General features: G+C 34.6%; 2 protein-coding genes across 2 annotated transcripts; both read left to right on the top strand.

Annotated features, from left to right (window-relative positions):
- The first annotated feature begins 13,514 nt into the window (after positions 1 to 13,514).
- Positions 13,515 to 15,753, top strand: LOC142611950 (uncharacterized). Its single transcript, XM_075784094.1, has 4 exons — positions 13,515 to 14,142; positions 14,191 to 14,295; positions 14,637 to 14,786; positions 15,065 to 15,753. The coding sequence occupies exons 1-4, from the start codon at positions 13,515 to 13,517 to the stop codon at positions 15,751 to 15,753; spliced, it is 1,572 nt and encodes a 523-aa protein (XP_075640209.1).
- Positions 15,754 to 16,753: 1,000 nt separating this feature from the next.
- On the top strand, positions 16,754 to 17,149 carry LOC142611951 (uncharacterized). The gene has a single exon (XM_075784095.1). The coding sequence runs from the start codon at positions 16,754 to 16,756 to the stop codon at positions 17,147 to 17,149; it is 396 nt and encodes a 131-aa protein (XP_075640210.1).
- Positions 17,150 to 25,302: the final 8,153 nt, after the last annotated feature.

The following is a 25,302-nucleotide window of genomic DNA, read 5'->3' on the forward strand; positions in this document are numbered from 1 at the left end:
AAATGGTAGAGAGTATGATATGACAATTGAAAAAAATTCATGTGGTCAAACAATATTAATATGTTGAAAATCCATATCCAAATTTTGGCACTAGGCTTTATTGTTGTTGTTATATAATTTGTAGGGTAAAATATATTGTTACTCCCTAATTTTTAGTCCATAAGTGATTTTAAAGATTGTTGAACTACAAGGCTCTTGACAACATAAAGTCATAAACTACTTTTTCATTACATATGAATATATGAATACATCCACGAAACAATTTCACACAGCTCAAACATAGTCTATGATTTTTTATGAACTTACAAACATGGTCTTCTACAAGCCTAAGGACTACTTGATTTGCCTAAAAACTACTGGATCTCCTAAGAATCTTAGTACAATTGATCTCAAAAGTGTTTTGGTTGTGCGTGTGTACCTTTTCTTGTAGAGTTAACCCTATTTATATTTAGAACTTTGACAATAATACATGGTTCTTTCTGCTATTTGTCGATTCTTCACTATCCATCCACTACCAAGTGACTAGTTAGTAACCTTTCTTAACCATTTGAAGGCTCTTGGCAATAGAGTCTACCCACAATCCAAATTGGATTAATGTCACTTGTCATTGCATTAGACCTTAATCTCTTATATGGCTATATTCCATGTGGCCATTTATTTATTATTTACTTTTCCACATGATTACTCTATGACTTGCTAGGTGTCTTGCCAATAACTTAACTATTTTACCCAACAGATACATCTTTACTATTTTACATAAAATTTTTAATTAATGAGATGATATAGAGTATGATGTTGAATAAGATATAATGATAATACCCCAAAATGCATATGGTCAATCCCAATTAACCTGTAAAAAATCCATATCCAAAAACAATTTTTTTGGACTAGACTTTATTGTTGTTGTTATATAATTTTTTAAGCAAAATATATTGTTACTCCTTGAGCTTTAGTCCATGGGTTTAAATTGTTTGGACTAGAATTTAAAGTGATTATTTTCAATCTCTAGTAAACTTAAAGTGATCACTTTTGGTCCTTAAGTCAATATCTATTAAGCCTCTCTAATGGAATGATGATGAGGCCAAACTACTTGGCACATAACCGCTCCATTAAAACTGCACGCTAGGGACTAGAGTAACCACTTTAAGTTTTCTAGGGACTAAAGCCATCACTTTGAATTTTAAGAACTAAGAGTGATCATTTTAAATTTAAATGACTAATACCATTCAAGAGCTTAAGTTTAAGGATGAGCAATATATATTGACCTAGTTATTTTAATTAATTCATTTATTGCATCCTAGTTCATATTGATAATTGAGTGTCAAACACCTATGTTATCCAGTTACTCAAGCTATTGTACCTCAACCCGCTTCCTCTTCCAATAAGTATGCTAAGTCCAAAAAAAGTCTAATCTCCTATGAACTCAAGAAAAAAGATTTAGTTTCACTGTTAAAGTAGCCCCTCCAGGACGATGAAGATTATTCAAATAATGAGTCCAATGCATCCTCTGAAGCCTTTATTGCTAATGATGATAATCTTTACCATTCTTATGATGGATCTCTATTTAGACATGACCCAATTGTTAGTTCAGATTTAGTTGAGGTCTGATTCCTTGTTTCAACCCCATGATCTCAAGTTTGCTACTATTGACATATACCAAAAAAATTGCTAAACTCATTACTATTGTCACCAGACATGACACTATTTATCTATGATATTCACACTACTTTCGGTGGATCTACCTTGGTGAAATGAATAGTAAAAAAGTCAAATCTATCTTTCACTATTTATTTCACCAAGGTAGATCCATCGGAAGCAGTGTGAATACCGTATACAAATAGTGTCATGTCTAGTGACAGTAGTAATAATTTCAGCAATTTTGTTAGTATATGTCAATAGTAGCAAGCTTGAGACCATGAGGTTGAAACAAGGAATCAGACCTCAAATAAATCCGAACTAACAAGTGGATCATGTCTAAAAAGATATCCATCATAAGGATACTAAGGATTATCATCATTAGCAATAAAAGTTTTAGAGGATGTCTTGGGCTCATTATCTAAATCATCTTCGCCGTCTTGGAGGGGCTCCTTTAATAGGGAAATCAAATATTTTTTTCTTGAGTCCATGGAGAACTGACTTCTTTTTGGACTTAGCAGACTTACGGGAAGAGGAAGTAGGTTGAGGTATAGTTGCCTGAGTAACTTGATAAACAGAAGCTATTATCAAAATAAATGTAAATATAAATATTGAATATTATTATCAAAATAGTGTAAATGTAAATTCTGAATATTATTATCAAATTAAACACTTACAGGACATAGCGGTAGAAACGATTATTTCCAAGTAGGAAAGAAACAAGATTACAAGAGTAGATAACTAGGGAAGCAAGGGGAAGTAAATGAGAATGTGAAAACCAAAAATTAAGCTTTGATTACAAATGAAGAGAAGCATGTCTTTTATAGGCAAAAACATACACTATTTGAATATTGGGAGTAGTAGGAAATTAGGAATCATGAGTAAATAGTAAACAGTAAATTTGACTTTTATACTATTTATTTTAGCAGGGTAAATCCCACTAGTATATAATAATAATAATTAATGAGTATATAATGTTAAAATTGAGTGTCCACATTAAGGATGGGTGATCATGGGCCAGTGTTGCAGAGTATATTATAAAGCAACTTTTATTTATAAGAAAAGAAATTCCTCATATGAATTGGATTTAATAAACACATGAATCAATTAATTGAGACTATTGCTAGAGTTTTTTATTTTTATTTTTATTTTATTTTTATAGGACTATTGCTAGAGTCGTTTCTAAAGGAATGCAAAGGATGTTATATACATATCGTATGAGTTTTTAAATTATCATCAATAATAGTATTGTTTTGGGATGTGTAAAGTTGAATTGTAAAGCTGTTGAAAATACAAATTACTTTCAATTACATATATATGATTACAATCACACAACAAATACACAAACTCCAAACATAGTCTATGATTATTATACCACAGAAACATACGTACGCTACACCATGCAGAAACATACGTGCGCTACTCCATGCAGACTAATAGGTAACAATTATAGGTTATAAACCAAACCGCATACAACTTATGCCATGCATCTGTAGCATGACTTTACGTTTTTCTTTCCTTTTTTTGCTTGGTCTAGCTCAAGGATAATTTAACCTATATATTATATGCATAGCAAGCATCATCATTGAACTAGTTACACTACGGTTTGACCCCACCGTCATTCCTCTCTGGCGGGCTTTCAACTTTAGGTTTAGGATTGTTACGTGGATTCATCTGGGTTACTAGGCCTTTAACTTCACCATTCTGGCCTTTTTCTTGCTGCTGCACTTCAACCGTCAACGTTCTCTGAGTTGTGGTGGTACAAGTGCTCACCATCAACAAGACTAGAGCAAGTGCTATAAACCTCATGATTCTTCAGCTTTACTGTTCACTGTCATCCAAAAACTAAAACCCAAAATAGAAAAAACAAAACAAAAGTTTAGCATAATTAAAGAATATTGTGTTATTCTTAAAGGGAACTAGAATAATTAGTTAGCGTACAAAAGATTATCATGAATATTATCTGAATATCTATATTTTCTTAAGGAAAAATAAAGAATATTTTACTTACCCAACTAGAGAGCAAAAACTTATCTAGATTTATGAATTTGTGGGGAAGGAAGAAGAAGTTTAAGCAATTTATAGGCCATTCTAGGATTAATAGGAATTGACTGTAAACATTTAACAATATAATTTACTGATGGAGTCTCCACCACCAAAAGAGGCAAGATTGAGTGGGATGCTCATATAATTGAATTTAAATGGTTTTTTAAAACAATTACATGATGAAGTTGAAAGAATTTGTGGTCCGCATGAATTTGGCACTATAAATAGTAAGATTCCACATTTCCAACCTTCAGGTAAAAAACAAAAACAGAAAAACGTCAATCAAGTAATCAACCAAGTCGGTAAATTTCCTGTTGCTATATTGCCGTGTGATGTAAAACCATGTTACAGCTGTCACCAAAACTTATTTTTTTGAAACAATTTTTCTATTACTATACACACTTTTGTTTGTCACAACTTGATGATACATGCAATTGGAATTGATAAACCATCGTTTTTACATAAATTCATTACTTTTTTCACCATTCATGAGGTAAGAATTATGAAACACAAAAGTTGTGTCTATAAATTCTGTTCATAAAAAGATTTAATTCAATTTCTCACCCAAAAAAAAAAAAAAAACCATTTAAGTCAAGGAAAGAGATTTCAAAATGCTTTTGGCTTCAACAATCACATTGCTGATATCATCCGTTTTCTAGAAATTAGCCCCGCCTTAGTCATAAGACTCATGACTCATAATAAGGAAGGTAGTCAAGAATTAGAAATAAGGGCTGCTAGATGTGCAATCAAAGATGTTAGAATCAATGTTTTCTTAGAGAGAGAGAGAGAGAGAGAGCTTGGTTTGATAACTCAAAAAATTTAAGTGATCGCTACATCTTTACTATATTAAATTATGCATTAAACTGGACCCAATATAAAGTATATATAGAAAGATATTAAGTCTAGTATGATAACCCTAAAACCATATTGTAGTCGCTTGTATTGCAAACCATGGACTATATATTTGTAGTATAATTTATTGTATTCTAATAAACTTTTGTTTGGAATGCGAGACCTTTAAGTATAATGTGACTGGGCTAGACATGGAATGGAGCACATGCGACAATAAGTAACAACAATATTTGGCAAAAGGAGTGAAGGCTGGAGATAGCTACTATAGTTAGTAGATGGCTATGACACGGGTGGCCAACTGGCCAAAGGACTTCAATTAAGCAACAGTAGTGATTAGAAGATGGCATACTTGAGGTATATGTTGGCAGTAACTAGCTAAAGTCAATTATGAACGATGAGAATGGCAACTCTGATAATTAAGCGCGCATGCGCACACATATATATAGAACAGTGAAATTGTTCACATGACATTGTGGTGAGGTGCAAGAGTAAATTGTCAACCTTTATGGTCCATTTGGATTGACTTGTAGAGAAGGAGAATAGAGTAGAGTAGACTTGGCTCAAAATTAGTCTATTTTTAGGCAACTCTACTTTACTCTCCTCCACTCCCCCTCAATCTAAACAGGCCATTAGAGAACCAAATAGGGGCATAACTCTGATTCCATATTAGAATTTGGTTAATTGTACTAACTTAGCTCCCTTTAAGGTTTTTGCAAGCTTTGATTACACGCACATCTCTTATACTTTGAAATAAAATGCTTATGGCTTTCCCTAAAATACAAACTATTTACATTAACATTCCCCTAAATAATTGAAAAAAAAAAAAGCACTTTAAAAAGTCTTGAATTTCCTATATAAACCATTATCCAACTAGGAAATTCGAGATTTATTAAGACTTATTTTTTGGAATTTTTTAAAGTTTTTTTTAGTCATTTATGTGAGATCAATGTGTTTTATTCCAATTAGAGGGGATGTCAGTGTAATAACAAAAAATGTCATGAAAAGGTTAGTGCAATTTTCCTGTTAAATTTAATGTTGAGAGAGAGAGAGAGAGAGAGAGAGAGAGAGAGAGAGAGAGATTGACACAGTTCATGTTGACGATTTATGCTCATCACAAGAGAAAATTCTCTATGACTACATTTTGCTATATTGAATTGTGTATTACATTGAACCCAATATAAAATATATATGAAAAAATATTAGGCTTAGTATGATAAGCTTAAAATTACGATAAATTGTGATCCAAGATATTTTTCAAAATTCTGATCTACATATTCATGATATAATTTATTATATTTGATTCTCAAAAAAAAAAAAAAAAAAATCTAACGATAGCTTGATGAAAACGTATGATTCACTTGACTGACTTGAGTGGGACATTGTGAATTGTGATGGAGATCTTAGCTGCTATTGGAATTATTGGTAGATTTTTAAATTAGGTTAACATTCATGTTATTTCTCTAGTAATGTATTATGTGGTTATTTCTCTAGTAATGTATTATGTGGAATTATTTCTCTCGTAACTCTTGCTTAGCCAAGGACAAATGTTCTAGGTTCATTCCTCTATGACTAGCTTTTGTGGGGTTAACATTTTCATTCTTTTTGAAGGGAAAGGTTATGAAAAAAGATGAATTTTTCCACAAAGGATTTGGATTTTTAAGGAGGAATTCAGAGTGAGTAGTTGCATAACATTCATTGATAATCTGAAATCTCAAAGTGTCAAAGGGATTTATTGAGAACAAATGAGGTACCTGGGTCCAAGTGAGAAGGTGTTGTTTATGCAAAAGTCCTTTTGAGGACCATCTGAGACTAGGTATCTGATGAAGGAGATCAAATCCTATGAGAAGGTCTCTGCCTGTGAGTGGGGATCCAAGGACTTGGTGTCTAATGGTAAGGGTTGGAAAAATTCGAATGTGAATGGACTTACTTTTCTGGGTAATCAAAAATGTTTTTCCATTGGCTGCTCTGAACATCTGATGATAGGGTAGCCAAAAATTTTCAGGTAATATCTTAGGGTGGAGAATTGTTGTTGCTGCTCTTGTATCAAACAAGGCTATTACTAGGATGGGTCTGGAATAAGTATCAAGGAGGATGTGATACCAATTATGTATTATGTGGTTGTAAATGCCTAAATGGTAGTTTGGCAATTTCTATATATATATATATATATATATATATATATATATGAAAGGATTGAGACAAGGACACCCAATATGTCATTATCTTTTTGTGATATGTGTGGTAGTTTTGACTAGATTAATTGCTAGATGCTCCATTTCGTAACTTAAAAAAGTTTTCATTTTTGCTAGACATGTGTTTTGATGTTATTGGACAATGCTTAGTCTAAGCTTTTTCTAAGAAGGAAGTTGGGCTTGGCGCTCCGTGGAATGGGCTCCAAAGTACCATTCTGCTGCTACCAGTTTGTCCTTAAACATTGAGTCCAAAGTCCAAAGGAAGATGTTGCAAAGTGGGCTTATCCTCTATTTCTGCCACAAAAGAAACTTTTCTCCAGTTTCTGCCACAAGTTTGACTTTTCTGTTATGTCGCAAAACTTTTTGCTATGCAGTAAAATCGTCTGCTGTGTAGTAAACTTTCTGTTGTGCAATAAAGCTTTCTGCTATGCATTAAAGCCTTCTGCTCTGAAGTAAGGCCTTTTGCTATGTAGTAAAGTTTTTTGCTGTGCATTAAAGTCTTCTACTATGCAGTAAAGCCTTTTGCAATGTGAATAACTACTTCATTTTTTACTGCAAAAATACTTTTTTACTTTTTGCACATAAACATATCTAAAACCCAAAGAAATTACCCATCAAGCAAATGTTAGTTTACATGGGTTAGTATATTCTCAAATATATACATACATATATTCGTATATGTACTTATACGTATTCATATATACATCTATAATATATATTTTGCAGAACATGAGAAACAAGATATATGTATATATATACTTATGGCAGGATAATGATTAGTTTGTGTCAAAAGTAAAACATGTAATAACAAAGAAATAAGAAAGTTTCAGTAGAAAATGTTTAGCTAGTATAATAGTTAACATGGTAAACATAATAAAAAGGTGCTACAACAAAATAACTAGTACAGCAAGTAGAGATATCACAGCAGGACAACTGATACAACAAACGTGATAAAAACATGCTACAACAGAATGACTAAATACAGCAGATATAAGTTATAATGAGAGAAATCAAATATATTTGCAATCAAAATCAGGTATTGAATCTTCCTATAGAATAAGTAAACCAAGAAGGAATCCAAAACTCCAACTTGAACAACTTTGTCATAGGCTTCTACCATCAAAGTTGTGTATTTTGGAAAATAGGCCGAAATGGCTACTAGCTATTACTTTTGGAGACTTCAAAGATTGGGTTTGCTAAGAGGGAGAGAAAAGATGGTCTATTGATGCATGTCCCTATTCTTGCCATGTTTTCTCTCTTCTTTTTACCACTTTCTTTTTTTCTCTCTATTCTTTTTACTCTTAGTTTCTTACTACTCTCTTGCCGTGGGTTGTTCCCCCTTTGGTCTTTTATTTTCTTGGGTCCCTCTCTTTAGATGCCTCTTTCTCTCTCTAAGTGCCTTCCTTAGGAGCTTACTGCTCTCTTACTATGGGTTCCCCCTTTAGGTGTTTCCTCCCATCAAGTCTCCCTTTTCATCCATGGCTACCTTCTCATTTTATAGTGAGCTAATTCAATGAGATTTCTCCCTTTTACCCCTAGAGCTTCACCAAATATTTTTGGTTTGTTCTGGGCGTCCTTTTAGGACTACCCACCAACCCATTGGTTGCCTCAACCACTGTCATTGCTCTGTACATGTTTGCTGCACCACTACTCATTTCACGACAAAATTCTCTTTTGTTTGTTCTTGTTGTATACCTTTACCTCTAGGTTCAAATGAATAAGGATTGGGCTACCTCATTACTTAGCTCTATAGCATGCATCAAATGGTCCCAACCATCTATTACTTCTTTTAGGTAAGATATCATCCTAGTAAGGTATATTCCCAAAAGAAATCACGAATGGAAACCAAATATAGACCTTCTTTCCCCCCCCCACCACCAAACCACACCCTTTGAATCCCCTTGACTGTGGGCTCACCTCTCTTGTATTGGCTAGGTATAGGTTGGTGGTGCTCCAGCTCTTCTGTGCTTGTTCCACTGTTTTCTGTTTTTGTTTCCTTTCATTCTCACGACGTTTTTGCCGTAGCAGATTAGTTTTATTTTGTTTTGCTTCGTGTTTTGTCTTATTTCTCCATGCGTTTCCTGCTGCGTTTGTCATTTCCTTTGGTTTGACTTTTCTTTCCTTCTTGTGATTCCTGCTGCTGACACTTCTTGATGTTCCTTGTATCTTTTCATCGTGCTTCTTTATATTAGTTTTTCACGCCTATCCCTTTATACAAAAGGATTTGGACCATTTGAGCTAGATAATGTTGACTGGATCAAAAGGGTCTTGGGCCCAATTTGTCTTTATCAGTCGAAGTCATTTTGCTAGAGAACTGTATTCTGCGGCAAAGCTGTATTGTGCTGCAGATTTCTTTCCCTTGCATCTTTTTCTTTGGACCTCTCTTACTCTTTGGTCTTCTTGGTGGGTCTTGCTTTTCATTGAGCTTTCCTCCGTATGAACTTTTGGGTACAGATCAAAAAAAAAAATTGGCATCAACACTCATAAATATAAAAATTTCAAATTTGACCTAGGGTTGAATTCTTGATCATAATGGGCCATCATGGAATTAAGGGCTTAGTATTTTTTTTAATGTCAAAATCAAGGTTTTTGATTAAATTAAGTGGTTCAAAGAAATAATTTTCATTGGTTCAAATATGGTTTTAAAATGCATGCAATTAAAGTTGGTTAATTTTTCCTTTAAAAAAAACTTGGTTAATTTTTATTGGTCCTTAAGAAGACTAATAAAAAGTTAACCCTTGATTCTTATTGGTCTAAATGGAAAACAATCATTGGATATTCAACTATACAAGTATAAGATAATCCTATAGGATAATTAGGAATTTAAAATTATTAAAATCAAATATTTATTTTATTATGAATAAATGATTATTTAAATAATTTAGAGAGGCTAATCATGCTTAAGGTAAATTCAATTAGAAGAAGAGTCCATTATAATCAAAAACCTTGAATTTATTTTTAAAATACCAAAAATCATAAAAAAGGCAAATAAAATGTAAAAATATAAAAATTCTAAAAATCATGGCCAAAGTGCCTATAAACACTCTTTTCAAATGATAGAGATCATTTTGAGTGCAGATTTGGCCATTTTGAGTTTTGATCAACACTCTATCATTAGAACATTCAGATTTTCATTTTCTTCCTATTTTTCTCATAGAACTTTTTCTAGAACCCTTTTAGAGTTAAAAAATAAAGTAATTAATATCATTTGAAAATAAACCATGCCCCATAATAAGCTGTTAGAACTTAGAACTCTTAAAATTTTTGTCTATAAATAGGAGAGCAATTAAAAAATAAGGGATCCTTTTTGCTTATATATATATTTCTATATCAAGATTTTGTTTGATCATCATTTAGTGCATCAAAAATCAATGAAAATTTCATAGAAAAACACAAATTTTCTCACTCAATGACACACTTCATCAACAAGAACTCAGCGAAATCATCATAATTTATCCACACAATCAAAGCTCTAGGTAACCTAAGAGTCTGTTTGGATACTGTTTATTACAGAAAACTAAAAATATTGTAACAAAATAATTTTTAAATGTGTGAATAGTATTGTGGGACCCAATTTTAAAATTGTTTTTGCTGAAATCTGTACTTGCAGGTCCTGTGAACAGTGTATGGGACCCACAGAAAAACGCCAAACGCAGTGCAAAATAATTTTTCAGTGTAATTCAAACATAAACTAAGCATCTTCTTTTCATTAAATAAGCCTTTCAGCATCAAACACCACAACAATACACATTCACTCAGTGAGGAGGCTTCATGAGTTAGTTGTTTGAGAGGAGAGGACATAGTATGTGTAGTAGTATAGTGGTATGACTTATGAGGTAATAATCCAAATATTGCTGTTAGAGTAAACATTGGCATTATAATTTGTGTTTGTAAAAGAAATAATATATATATATATGTGTGTGTGTGTATTTTTTTGTTTAGCTTTAGTTGTATTTAGGTTGCAAACTTGCAATTTTATCAATAGATTAATAATGATGGTCGTAGTTAATTTACTTTAACGTAAATTAGTCAAACCATTCGTTGCATGTTCTTTCTTGTATCTCAGTATCATGCACGTTCTTTAATATGTTTTTGTTGTGTGTTTTAATCAAACGTGTGTTGGATGTGTAAGCTTGTTTATATTATCAATCGCAACTTAAGAGACCGGTTCTATAGGTTCTAGGATCAAGAGGGGTTGGTACATTTCTTCACTTTGTAACTTAACCGCTAAACTTAGTCTAGGCTAGGGTCTATTTGTGATCAACTTATTTTGCTGAAACTGAATTTTTTTTGCTTAAAGTATAGTATTGTAGATAAAGTAAAAGTTAGCTAAAATAGTACATTAGGACCTATGTAAAATAAACTGGCTTTTTAAGCAAAATAAGCCAAAGTAGCAAAATAAGTTGAATAGTAAAATAAACTGGCTTTTTAAGCAAAATAAGCCAAAGTAGCAAAATAAGCTGAATAGTAAAATAAACTGACTTTTTAAGCTGGAGCCAAATACACACTTAATTGTTCTTATTTATTTTTACACATCATTCTATTTTCATCAATTATGTGAGTATTATTAAATTTTTTTTACACATTATATATTATTTTTAATCTTTGTTGTTTATGTTTACAAAGTCACAAAAGTCTTTTTTTATGCATCATGTCTTCTCCTAAAATATAATGTTCAACATCTTAAGGACGAACTATAAGTTGATAAATTAATTAATTTGGTGGTTTACATGATAACGGCATATGTGATCAACTAGAGGTTTAGTATGAATATGATTACATGTCCTTATGTATCTTTATCTAATTGGTCAGTAGGGACATTGTTTTTGAATATGAATCCTACTTTAATGGACTATCAAAGATTAAGTTGAATAAGAAAACTGGCCCTTTCCTTACAACATATATTCAGTTTTCGCGTCACATAAACCAAATTAAATGTATACAGCATATCTGGGTCAATACAGAAAATCTTATCATATTAGGGGAATACCCCTAATAGTTTTTCGGTGTCAACTTATATACATGTGAAATTTATGATAGTTCTAAATCCAATAATTGATGGCTTTTAATAATCTTATTCCATAAAGAACTATCATGAACTTTACAATACGGGACATAGATTCTTATCATATAATTTTTCTTTTATTAATCTTTTCGAGATTATAGCTAGGAGAATGATTGTTGTATTTATAAGTTAGGTTGTAAACAGAATGGTCGTCTATTTTTATTTTATTTCCCTCTCCTCCCTGTAGGAGCCCTCCCTCTCGTTCCATAATGAGTCCTCCCTCCCTTAGGTAAATCTAAGGGTATTAGATTTTCTCTTTACCTAGATCACTTACCTACATACCCATCTATCCTGTATCTCAAACTCATGGCTGATGACGTTGTTAACGAACTGGAAAAAATGAAACTAACAGTGGAAGAGGAGGAAATAATTGAGATTCCAGACGAAGACAGAGCGGATGATATTGAAAGTTGTTATCTCAGCCTCATTGGCAAATTCTTAACCTGCAAATCCTTCAACAAAATGGCGGCAAAGAACACAATTCGAAGAGCATGGGGAATGGATACAAAGCTCCAAATACTTGAGGTCGGAGCAAACCTGTTTCAGTTCAAATTTGGCTCTGAATTTGATATGATGCGCGTACTACGTGGGGGGCCATGGACGTTTGACAATCAACTTCTCATGCTAAAAAGGTGGAACAAAGGTATGACTGCTGGGAATATAAAGTGGGTCCACGCATCTCTCTGGGTACAAATCTGGGGAGCCCCCTTTGACATGGTATCTCCCATTGTTGCATCGAAGGTTGGAAGCAGACTAGGGGTTGTGGAGGAAGTTGAGAAGCGAAGACAACAGGATGCACAGAACATTTTTATGCGGGTCCAAGTTGCTCTACCTATTGCAAAGCCACTACGTCGTGGGAGTTACATTGCAGGACCAGATGGAGAACGGATTTGGATACATTTCAAGTATGAGAGGTTACCGGTCTTTTGTCATTTCTGTGGCTTGTTGGGCCACGATGTGCGCCACTATGCAGGTCATTATGCAGTAGAAAAAAATGGTGGCGTTGGGGAATTCCAGTACGGTGACTGGCTTAAGGCAACGGGGAGTCGCTCAAAACCCAATCGAAACCATGGTTCAGAGTCTCATGATAGGTCTGATCGTGCTGTAGTGAAGGAGCAACATCCAGCAGTGGCGGAGACAGCCACAATTAATTCATTACCTGAGAACAGCCTGGTAGGAAGCGTTACAAAATCTGTTGATAACGGTAACAATCATGCTGATAGTCCGAAACGGCAGCAAGCAATGATGGAGAATCCTGGAGATAAAGGCGCATTAATGGGAAGCGTTACACAGACCAAGGAGAATACCGTTGTCTACGCTAATTCAAATGTAGGACCAGACTTGGGCCCAATTGCTTCGAGCTTGGCAAGTACACAAGCTAATGGGCCTAACGGGCTGAAGTCTAAGCCTAAAGCAACATGGGTAAGGCTCAACAGGATGGAGTGTGGGGTAAATGAGTCTGCTACGGAAATTTGCACGCCAACATTAGGAGAAAGAAGAGCAACGAGTGCTCTGTTTGCAGAGCACGAAGAACACCATGGGAAAAGAGGACGAGTAGAGACTGGAGTAGCAAACCATGATGAAATATCGGCGGGGGTGGAAAGCCACCCTTGCCGGGAGCAATGAGGATCCTAAGTTGGAACTGTCAAGGGCTTGGGAACCCTTGGACAGGTCGAAGCCTTTGCAAAATTGTGAAGGAATAAGATCCCATGGTGTGTTTTCTAATGGAAACTAGGCTGGAAAAAGAAGGATTTGAAAAGCTTTATAAAGATTTACCGTTTCAAAATCGTATTATAGTGAAACAACCTGCTAAAGGGGGTGGATTGGCGTTGCTGTGGAAATCTAATGTATGTATTGATCTTGTAAACTTCTCACCAAACCATATTCTTGTCACTATGAAGGAAGAGGACGGCTTTGTGTGGCACTTGACGGGGTTCTATGGATGGCCAGACACAACTCAACGCAATAAATCATGGGCACTGCTTAAACATATTAGAACGTTGGTGGAAGGCCCATGGATGTGCATTGGAGATTTCAATGCGATCCTTCATGCAGCGGAGAAACTTAGCAAATGTCCATGCCAAAGAAGTCAGGTGAATGCTTTTGGAGATGCACTAGACTCTTGTCAGCTTCAGGACTTGGGTTACCATGGTTACCCATATACCTGGAACAACAAAAGGCCAGGTGATGCTAATACGAAGCTACGCCTAGACCGCGCCATCGCCACAAAAGATTGGGTTGACAAGTTCCAAATGAGCAAATTGATTCATCTCTCTTCACATGCCTCGGATCATTTGCCCATTCTTCTTCAAACCCAAGCTTATAGGCATCACCGAACAAGGGGGAATAGAGGTTTCAAATTTGAAGAAATGTGGCTGCTATGAGATGAGTGTGAAGCAGTGGTGGAGGGAGCATGGAATTTTGGTGGGATTGATGGAATCGGGTTGGCTAATATACAACACAGAATTGAGGCTTATGGGATGGAATTGAAGGCTTGGGGGGCTGGTAAGCTTAACCCAGATAAGGATGAAATAAAAGAGCTTAAAAAAAAATAGACACTATGATTAGGGAGGATGTCACCGAGGAGTCTAGAGTAGAGTTCCTAGAAGTCTCCAAAAAATTGGATGAACTATTACGCAGGCAAGAAATTTTTTGGGCTCTAAGATCTAGAATTTCTTGGCTCAAGCATGGGGATAGAAACACAAAATTTTTCCATGCCAAAGCCTCTCAGCGGAGAAGAAGAAATCATATTCAACAGATTAAAAACTCTGAAGATTGTTGGGTGGAGGAAGTAGATGACATTGCAAATGTGGCAATTGATTATTTTGACAACCTGTTTAATGCAGGAATCTATGACCAGATTGATGAATGCCTAAGCACGGTGACTTGCAAAGTCACTCCTGATATGCAACAGATCTTGACCAATGAGTTCACTGCTGATGAAATTAAGGCGACTATGTTCCAGATGGGACCAACAAAGGCTCCTGGACTGGATGGTATGAATCCTCTGTTTTACCAAAAATTTTGGCATGTTGTGGGTGATAAAGTTGTTACTGCTATTTTAGATTTTTTAAAATCTAGTTGCATGCCTCCTGGCACTAACCATACCAATATTGTTTCCAAAAGTGAAAATTCCCATGAAAATGTCTAATTTTAGACCAATTAGCTTATGCAATGTTATCTATAAAATCATATCAAAGGTTTTGGCTAACCGGTTGAAGCAGATCCTCCCATATATTATCTCTCCCACACAAAGTGCATTTGTCCCTGGCAGACTCATCACAGATAATGTGCTACTTGCCTATGAGACTCTCCATGCTATTAACATCCCGAAAAAAGGGAAAAAAAGGTTCATTGGCGTTGAAGCTTGATATTAGTAAGGCTTATGATAGAGTGGAATGGCCTTTCCTCCATGGCATGATGGTGAAATTGGGTTTTCCAGAGAAGTGGATTAAGTGGGTGATGGGATGTGTGAGTTCACCATCCTATTCCATTATTATTAATGGGACACCGCATGGTCACGTGCAACCTTCAAGGGGGATTTGCCAAGGCGACCCTCTTTCACCATATCTGTTTCTTTTGTGTGCAGAAGGGTTTACAGCTCTCTTGGAAAAAGCAACTATGGAAAGGCGAATTAGTGGGGTATCTATCTGTAAAAGTGCACCAAAAATTACTAACTTACTATTTGCAGATGATTCTCTACTATTTTGCCAAGCTACTCAAACCGAAGTTGCAACCATTATTGAGATCCTACAAATGTATGCAGGTGCATCGGGCCAATCTATTAATTTACAGAAATCTTCGGTATTTTTTAGTAAGAACACACCGGGTGGCCAAAAGCAAGCAATTGTCTCGGCTTTGGGGGTGAAGGAGGTGGAGAGGTTTGACACTTACTTGGGTTTGCCAACTTTGGTTGGGCGTGCAAAGTACCAAACCTTTTCTTTCCTCAAGGATAGAGTGTGAAAAAAATTGCAAGGGTGGAAGGGGTTGATGTTATCTAGAGCGGGCAAGGAAGTGCTAATCAAGGCAGTGGCTCAATTCATACCCACATACACTATGGGGGTCTTTCTTTTACCTTCGATGCTTTGTGATGACCTCAATGCCTTGTGTGCAAAATTTTGGTGGGGACAAGTGGGCAATGAGAGGAAAATACATTGGCGGAGTTGGGATTTTTTATCAAAGCCAAAGAAGGATGGCGGTATGGGGTTTAGAGATTTGAGAAGCTTTAATCTTGCTATGCTTGCTAAACAAGGGTGGAGACTACTACAAGATCAAGACTCAATCCTATTCCAATGTCTTAAGGCTAGATACTTCCCCCGATGCAATTTCCTTGAGGCGGTTGTATCTCCAAACTACTCTTATACATGGAGAAGTATATTGGCAGCAATGCCTATCCTGAAATCGGGGTGCTGTTGGAGGGTGGGTGATGGATCAACGATTAGAGGTGCAGAGGACAAATGGATACCAAACCACCCTACCAATAAAATCCTATTTCCAGTCGTGATGGAGGTTGAGGACTGGCATGTGGCAGATCTAATTGACCCGGACCTTAATTGGTGGAACCGTGAGCTCATTTATGCCAAATTTCAGAGAGGTGATGCTGATGCAATTTGTAGAATTCCTTTGAGCCGTAGGTCTGCACCAGATGCAATTTTTTGGCTTCATAGTAAGGATGGGATATACTCTTGCAAGTCCGGGTATCAAATTGCAAGACGGATTGCAAGGGAATCTACTTGGGCTGAATGCTCCACGGGTCTAGCAGGAAAGCAAGTATGGCAGAAGATTTGGAAGCTTGGAGTGCCAAATAAAATTAAGTTGTTTGGCTGGCGTGCTTGTCAGGAAATTTTACCAACCCGTGTGAACTTGGCAAAAAGGAAAATCATCTCTGATAATATATGTCAGTGCTGTGGGAGAGAACCTGAAACTGAAGCACATGTGTTGTGGGAATGTGGGGCTGCGTAGGATGTTTGGGCAGGATGTGTACGATGTTTGGGCAGGATGTGTACCTAGGCTCCAGAAGATGCCAAACAGCCACGGCAATGTCATTGAGCTTTTTGAGAATCTGTTAGCAAGACTTGAAAACTCAGAACTTGAGTTGTTTCTCGTCCAAGCCTGGTTCATATGGAACCATAGAAATACGGTCGTATATGGAGGAAGCTTTAAGGATCCAAAATGGCTAAACCAAAGAACTAGCAACTATCTAAAGGAGTTTCAGCAAGCACAATGGCAACTTGCTTTGCCTGCAACAACAACAGGGAGAACCAACTGGAAGCCACCTCCAAATTCAAGCTTCAAACTCAACTTTGATGCGGCAATCTTCGATGAGCTGAACTGTACGGGATTTGGTGTAGTAATTTGAAATTACAGAGGAGAAGTGATGGCTACCATGTCAGCAAAGGGACTGCCGATAACATCTAGTGATGAAGCAGAAGCATTAGCTTGCAGGAAGGCACTCGAATTTTCCATCGATGTGGGTTTTTTGGAGTTGATCATTGAAGGTGATAATGCCCATGTTATGAAAAATATTTGTTCAGCACTCCCAAACCGGGCTTTGCTGGGCATAATCATTGATGATGTTAAGTGGCTTATGAATGGTATGCAAAATGTCTATGTAAATTGTATTAGGAGGGAAGGAAATATGGTGGCCCATGCTCTTGCGAAGTTTGCTAAAAATGTCTCAGAAGAGTTGTATTGGCTGGAAGACTCTCCTCCTCCAGTGGTGGACGAATTGCATTTTGACAGTTTGAATTTGAATGAATGAAATTATGCTGGTTTGACTTTCAAAAAAAAAAAGTAGGTTGTAATATATTTAAGAATAAAAGTGAAGAGAATTTAAATGTCATTAAAAGGTCAGTTGGGTTTTGATTAAAGAAGCTCAACTCCTGTTCGATCAGTCCAACTTGTTTCGATCAATTGAAATATGGCTTGCTCGGTCTAAGCATGCACAATCTAAGAACCCAACTCTCTGTTTGTTTGATTCTTTGCTCAAATACAGGACCGAATGATCAAAACTATATATTTGATTGGTTGGAGAAAATTCTCGATCAATCAATATACGTAAAAACAGTTTTCCTACAATTTTCCAGATGACGGTTTTCTGGTTCACCAAACGGTTAATATTCTATGTGATAGTTATAATCAGCAAAAGTGTCTCTCCAAATGTGCCTATTGAGGGACCACACCTCCTTGTCTATAAATATGATCCAATGATCTATATTAATATTAAGAGTGAAGTTCTCTCTTCGATCTCTTAGAAAACATTTCTTTTGTGCCTCCAAGTTTCTATTTGATATCTAAGTTACTTTGATCTTTCAATTGTTCATATGCAAATTCCCAAAGGAGTCTTGTATTTTTTTACGAGTCATGTATTTTATTTTTATATAATATATTTAAGACAAAAAGTTTTGTATTTTTTCCGTTTATTCTGAATCCTTCATGTATTACACTCATATATTAATAAAATATTTAGGGATTTTCTGAAATTTTCCTTTATAAACTAAATGTTAAGACATATGTGGAAATAGTTATGAACATATGTCATTTAGAATTGGCTAATCATTTTACAAAATACACTTTTTTTTGTAATTGGGTAGATCTAGGATGATTTAAGTCTTCAAACAACTTTGTATTTAAGTTAAGAGTTAAAGTCATGCAAATCTATTCAAGAAACAAGTGAAGAACTGTTATATTTTAAAGCTCGACAGATTGAATCTATTGAGGTTTAAAAGAAGTTTTTAGCCCGAAACTCGACAGTAGTTTGATAGATAGCCTATCTATCGAGATTTACGAAAATCAGATTTTCAGATTTGTTTTTCATGCATATCCAAGCTATTTATGTAGGGTTTCTTTTCTTACAACTCTAGACATGTATAAGGATTATTTTAAGGATCGTCTTGAGGTTGTTGTACTTGTTGTTACACGTATATTGTAACCGAAGATAATTTGCCCTAGTTCATTTTTCTCTTGAAGAAGTTACTGCGTTTGTACGCCGTAGGGTTTTGTAACCAAGGAGCTTCTTGATCTTCATTGTGTAGATGAACTGAAGAACTTTGCAGCCAACATCTTTCTCAAGTTAGTGTGTAAGCCGCGTACTGAGATCCGTGCATCGATTAGTTAGTCACGTAATAGGACTTGTGCATTGAAAGCAGAGATTGTCACTACATTGCAAGTCCAATTGTATATTGGGGGTAATGGTTCAACTGTAGGTAATTGGTATAACCGTATAAGGTACTGAGATTCTTTTATTTGTAACTGCTTGTTTTGATAATAGTAGATTCTCGGGAGTAGTGATCTTAAATTCACTCGGTGGGATTTTTCCTCGGTAGTTTTTCCCATTCGTAAACAAATCACCTGTATCAAATTTATTTTTTGCTGCATTTAACTTAGTTGGTGATTTGTTTGTACTACTACGTGTATTGCCTATAATTGAATCAAATTAATTCACTTAGCTAATTAATTGATTTAATTTACCAAAAGGGTTAATACATTCTTAGCCTATTACTAAATTAAGTGACGATTATAATGTAATTCCCTTGGCTAAGGGTGATATATCACATATTTATAATTTGAATCTTCAATTTGAGATTTATTATCAGGAGGATACTAATAAAATTGGGTCCCTTCGAACCGCATTTCTCACAGCAGCTGCTAAATCTAATGATGATTTTAATTTTCAATTATGAAATGTGAAAAAGTGTAGTTGTCTCAATATTGTTTGCCAGGCAATTTGGTAATGTTTGTTGAAGCTAATATGAAGACCATAGTATTATTAAGGTTTAAGGATGTTCTAGATCAATTCAGAAAGTTGTTTGGTTTTTCAGTCAACAAAAGCAAGAGTGAAATGTTTTTTTTTATTACATTTCAAATTATTTAAAGAAGGAAATTTTAATATCTCTATGATTTTAAAGATAAGAACTTGCCAGTAAAATATTTACGAGTGCCATCAATATCTAGAAGATTATTTCAGAAGGATTTCAAGCTCTTTGTGGATAAAATCATTGCTCAATCAACTCTTGTAGTGGAATAGTGTTTTTTTTAAAATATAATTAACTCTTGAAGTGGTAAAGTGTTGTCATTTGTTGGAAGGTTGCAACTTGAAATTGATAAATTCTATTTTATTTCGCATTTAAAGCCCTTTGGTTTGGTATCTTCATCTTTCCTAAGAAAGTCATTAAAATGGTTGAACAAAGTTAAATGCTTTGCTGGAGTCTGGTTAAGGTGGTTGATACCGTAACGATACCGGATGGTATGTACCATACTAGTACATATACTGGTATCGAAACACCAATATTTTGTACTGATTTCAATACCGCCCGTACTGTTTATACCAGCCAATTTCGGGCAATACCAACCGGTATCAGGCGTACTGGCCAATACATAAAAGAAGTTTTTTTTTAGTTTTATAATTTTTGAATTTTTGTAAGGACAAAATGGTAACTTACTTGCATTAACTTATTAGTATTATTTGTTTTCTTAGTATGCAATGAACAATTAAACTTTCTATTTTTTATATTATGTTTTTTTTTCTTTTAATTGATGCTAAAGTCTAAAATCATGAATAATTTGTTCTGAATTGAGGTAATGTTTTATGGTAAACTTTTATATTTGTTACGTACACATACATAAATACATATATATATATATATATATATATTTATAAATATAAAAAATAACGATATACCGGTATTAACCGGTACCGAAATATATCGTTCAACTGATCAATTCGGTACAACTTCCGGTACGAGATTAACTCCCTTGAATCTGGTAGAGTTGTTTGGGAAATTATAACTTTCCATAAAACTATGGTGAGTAGAACTTTAGAACAAAGCAACCATGTTGAGAAAATTTATAACTTATTTGGTCAAGTAAGTGGTACAGACAATTTCTATTCCTATTCGAATGCAAATTCTCTGTACTATTTTTTGTGTACCAATCTATGTTCTATCAATCACTATTTACCATGTGTATGATTGCTTTCCATTTTAAACTTCAATTATTTTATAAGGAAACTAAAATCAAAACATAACAAGCAACGATTGGTAGAACATAGAGTAGTACACAAAAAGTGGTATAGATGATTTCTATTCATATTCTTAGGGCTATTAATGGAGTTGGAGGAAATTGCTTTAATTGAAGGGTTTAGCTAGAACTTTGTTCAAGTTCAAGGTAATAGGACTCTTATTTATGTTTGGCAAAAAAATTGTACTTTGATGAGCATTTCATTCAAGAGGAAATATGGTGTAATAGGTATATGTAACGCACCCCTCTCACATGGGGATAGAGTTGATAGACCTCACCCATACTTGAGAGGGACGTTAGATATACCCATTATGCAATTTTTTTTAATCAGTCACTTAGGTATATAATCATTTATGACATATGTAGTTTTAAGTAATATTTTGAAGTCTATTATTTTCTCTTTTTTAAATTATAATATAATAGTAAAAAAAAAAGAAAGAAAGAAAAAGAAGGTGGCAATAACATTTAAATGAAAAGAAAAGAAAAAAAAGAGTAACAAATAAATGCAAGCTGAGTTACAAGAATTTGGTAAATCAGTTCTATTATAACTAAAGCTACTAGTATTTACCATGTTGTTACAATCAAACCTTATATGCATCTACTAAAACTTTGGACCTTATCGGATTGTTTTACTTATTCGGGCAAATTTCAATCCTTTTTGGCATATAAACTTTTTTTTTATCTAACTTATAAATTTCATTAAACTACGGCCATAGGTTCCTATTTATCCGGATCCTCACCCTCCACCAGAACTCCTTCGGGTTAGAGAGATTGAACAGTTCAATAGTCCAAAACTGCTGCTGCAGAAACAGTTTGTTAGCACCTCTAGGTATTTAGTACTTAGAAGTTTTGGACAGGGAGAATTGGGTGGTAGCAAGCCATTCTAACCGATCTAAAAATAAAAAATAAAAATTCAATCATTGGTGAAATAGAAATATATAATTTGGGTGCTAATGTTCCTAAAAAAAAAAATTTGGGTGCTAATTGTTGAAAAAGTTGCCCAAATAGTATTTCAAGTTGACATTAAAAAAATAAAAAATAAAACTAGTATTTCAAGAATACTATAATGATGATGTTAAGCATGAAGTTGACAATCATCATATTATTTATTTATTTATTATCTCATAAATTAATGGGTATTCGATGAAATAGCTCTGGATTGTCTAAATTTTTATTGGACTGGGTCACTGGAGGCTGAACATTGTATCAATTTAGGGCCTGGAATTTAGTGGCTTATGAATCTGTGCCCAATACTTCAACTTTAAAATTTTACAAAAATTGGGTCGGCGCTATTTGACACTTTTTTTTTTTTTTTTTTGGGTTTGACCCTCTAAAATAAAATTTTAAACACATTGACTCTAAATTTTTTAAGCATAACTGAAATAAACTCGAATATAATCAGTTTAAAAATATTTTGGTATTTTTAAACATAAAAAAAACCCAACAATAAACCAATTTTATTTTAAAAATTGGGGAAAAAATTAGTAAGCCCAAGCGCCCAACAACAAAAGTATAAATTTGTTTATCTTAAATCTCAAAAAAAAAATCATTTAGATTTTAACAAATTTGAAATAAACTAATGGGAAATTCTTAGTTTACATTGTACTATCAATGTAAGATTTACATAGTTTTAAAACAAATATATACAACATTGTACATGTATATGCAAAATGTGTACAATATTTAATATCTTTTTTTATAAATATGTATAATATTGTACATACTTGTTTAGTCTGCAATGTAAATCTTACATTGATATTACGATGTAGACATATAATTGTCCTAAACTAAAGAGTAGATAAAATCAATCTAAGTTTTAATAATTAAAGTTCACTTAACAATAATAATTAATATGTTTATTGTATTTAGAATTAATAGATGACTTTCAAAATCTATTTTTAATAACAATAATTTGTATATTCACTATATTAAAGAATAATATGCCAAATAAATTTGTAATTTATCTTTTATTTTCTTAGTAGTACAAATTTGTAATAAGAGAACTCATAGATAGCAAGATTCATTGCCTTCCCAATATTTATCTTCTTACTAATACTAACCCCAAAACAAATTCCTTGAGCGGCCATTTATTGCTGCTTGGGCCCAATTTGTAGCTGTACATGTGTAATTTGTTTTTATTTTGTATGGTAACATGAATATGGGACATTATCATATAATCCATGAGATGCATAGTATGCGATTTATGTGAAAAGTCACAGAAGATATAAATCACAAGTTCTTTGTAAACTCAGAATTGTAATTCGTAGTCGGTGATGAAATTGGGCATTTCATCTGCAAAGATTATAACATATCAACCAAGATGATTTGTCTTGATCATGGAAGTGGAGACTTCTAGTTGGTATGTTGATATTTTTTAAGAGTTAAGACATATTAAACTGAGCCGCTGCAAGATTTATTATTCTCTTAACGACTGTCAAATGAATAATAAATCTCACGACTTCTATTTATATGAACTCTTAATCCTGAGAGGATAATGGATCTGATCATGAAGTGTAGGTTGCTCTGATATATCAGGAGTGAGATCTAAAGTAACAATCAAAATTTCAGTATGTTGGGCAGCCACATTTAATGTTAATGGAACATATATTCTTAAGATGAAATTCATAGTCTCTTAATGGAAGTATAAAATATTCCCTTGAGATAAGTTTAATTGGTTCAGTTATTCAGAGAGTTAGGCCTAACCACTTTGGTAAGAAGTTACTAAACTATATGTTTATGAAATTGGATTTTATAACTATATGTTGAATAATTTTAAAGGATTAAACCGGGTACTCAAGGATAAGATTGTGTAATTTACAAAGTAACAGTCTACATTCATGACTTTGTATTACTACAAATATTTTATGAAGGGGTTGCATGTACAATAAAATCTTGGGAATAATTTATAAATAAGGCCTAGAGTGCAACTATATTTATATAGTGGTATTAAATATAGTTAATGATAACTTTGGACTTATCAAGAGTTGACAGAAAAGCCCAAGACTTATTGGAGCTAGTGTCTTATTAGTCCCTTTTGGTCCCACTCCAAGCCACACACTAAAGCCCAATTGGAAAGGCCCAAAAGGCTAACCCAATTAGATAATCAGTTATAAAGAGATAAACATACAGATTTTAATATATGAAAAAGAGAGAGACATCATTGTGAAATGGTGTATGTGAGAGAGAGATATTCTATCATTCTCCCTTGAAAACTGATTGAGAGACCACACATCTTGGGCGTAAAGTAGAATTGGAGTGAAGATTAAAAGTATTCACGAGTACTACAATCTTTGGTTTTGAATTTTACCGCATCAAGGTACGCTTTCTTGTTCTAGAATTTTGAAATTTACATAACACATGTTATCAATTACGAATGAAGTAGATCCGTTAATTTTCTGCTGCGTACATGCATATTTCTATCTCATTTTTAATTCCCCTAGACTGGGGGAGTTTGCAAGGAAGGGGTTTCCACTAATGTTAAGAAAAAAGAATTATCAATTTATATCTATTTCGTAATTAAATTGAACAAAATAGGGGTATACTTTTTTATTAATATGATATCTTATCATTTCCTCTGCTTCCCATTTTAAAGTTTAAAACATCCAAACAAAAGGAAGGGTTCCCCTCCCCTATCCTCCCCTCTTTTTTCCTTCCCCATACACTCTACTCCCCTCTTCCTCCAAACTTCCAAATGCGTTTTTTGTCTCTACAAATACTTGGCGTAAATGCACTTTTAGTCCTTACATTTTGGACGTTTTTCTATTTTGGTCCCTACATTTTATTTTTACCATTTTTAGTCCCTAAAACAATTTACGCGTTCTATTTTAGTCCTTTCCGTCACTCCACTAACGGGAAAGGCTGACGTGGCTAACAGAGAATTAAAATAATATTAAAATAATACTATGTGGCATAGTGAAGCTCGACACGTGGATTCCCGCCCCAAACATTGTCATGTGACCATCACGTGACTGCTTCTCAACTACCTATGGCGCGTGATTCTGAAAATCCCCAAATCCTCACTATTGAACCTTAGTCAGCCCCTCATGCGAAGCCATCAGCCCCTCTCTCTCACGTAGCCACCAGCCTCGCGAGAGCCAACAGCCCCTCTCTCGCGTACCCACAAGCCTCACCTTGCGATCAGCCCCTCTCGCATACCCACCTCGCATACCCACAAGCCTCACCTCACGATCAGCCCTTCTCGTATACCCATAAGCCTCGCGATTAGCCCCTCTCGTATACCCACCTCACGTACCCACCAGCCTCGCGATCAGCCCCTCCAAGCCCTCTCTCGCATACCCACCAGCCCCTCTCTCGCGTACCCTCCAACCCCTCGCTCGCGAAGCCACAATCATAAAAAATGTGAAACCATCAACCTGTCTTTCGCGAAGCCACCATCATCAAACATTTCCCAAAACACATCTCTGCCCAAACTTTTCTTCGTTCCTAAAGACAAATATCCACTTTTCTTGTAATTGCAGAGAAAAGTAAAAGTAA

Source organism: Castanea sativa, chromosome 10 (assembly GCF_040712315.1).
Source record: "Castanea sativa cultivar Marrone di Chiusa Pesio chromosome 10, ASM4071231v1".
NCBI classification, from domain to species: domain Eukaryota; kingdom Viridiplantae; phylum Streptophyta; class Magnoliopsida; order Fagales; family Fagaceae; genus Castanea; species Castanea sativa.

Bases quoted from the DNA above. Each gene is read 5' to 3' on its own strand.
- LOC142611950 (XM_075784094.1), top strand. From the start codon at position 13,515: ATGGAAACTAGGCTGGAAAAAGAAGGATTTGAAAAGCTTTATAAAGAT. The intron at 14,143-14,190 runs GTTTCAAATTTG...AGTGTGAAGCAG, and splicing joins CCGAACAAGGGGGAATAGAG to TGGTGGAGGGAGCATGGAAT. The intron at 14,296-14,636 runs GTAAGCTTAACC...TGTTTAATGCAG, and splicing joins ATTGAAGGCTTGGGGGGCTG to GAATCTATGACCAGATTGAT.
- LOC142611951 (XM_075784095.1), top strand. From the start codon at position 16,754: ATGTTTGGGCAGGATGTGTACGATGTTTGGGCAGGATGTGTACCTAGG.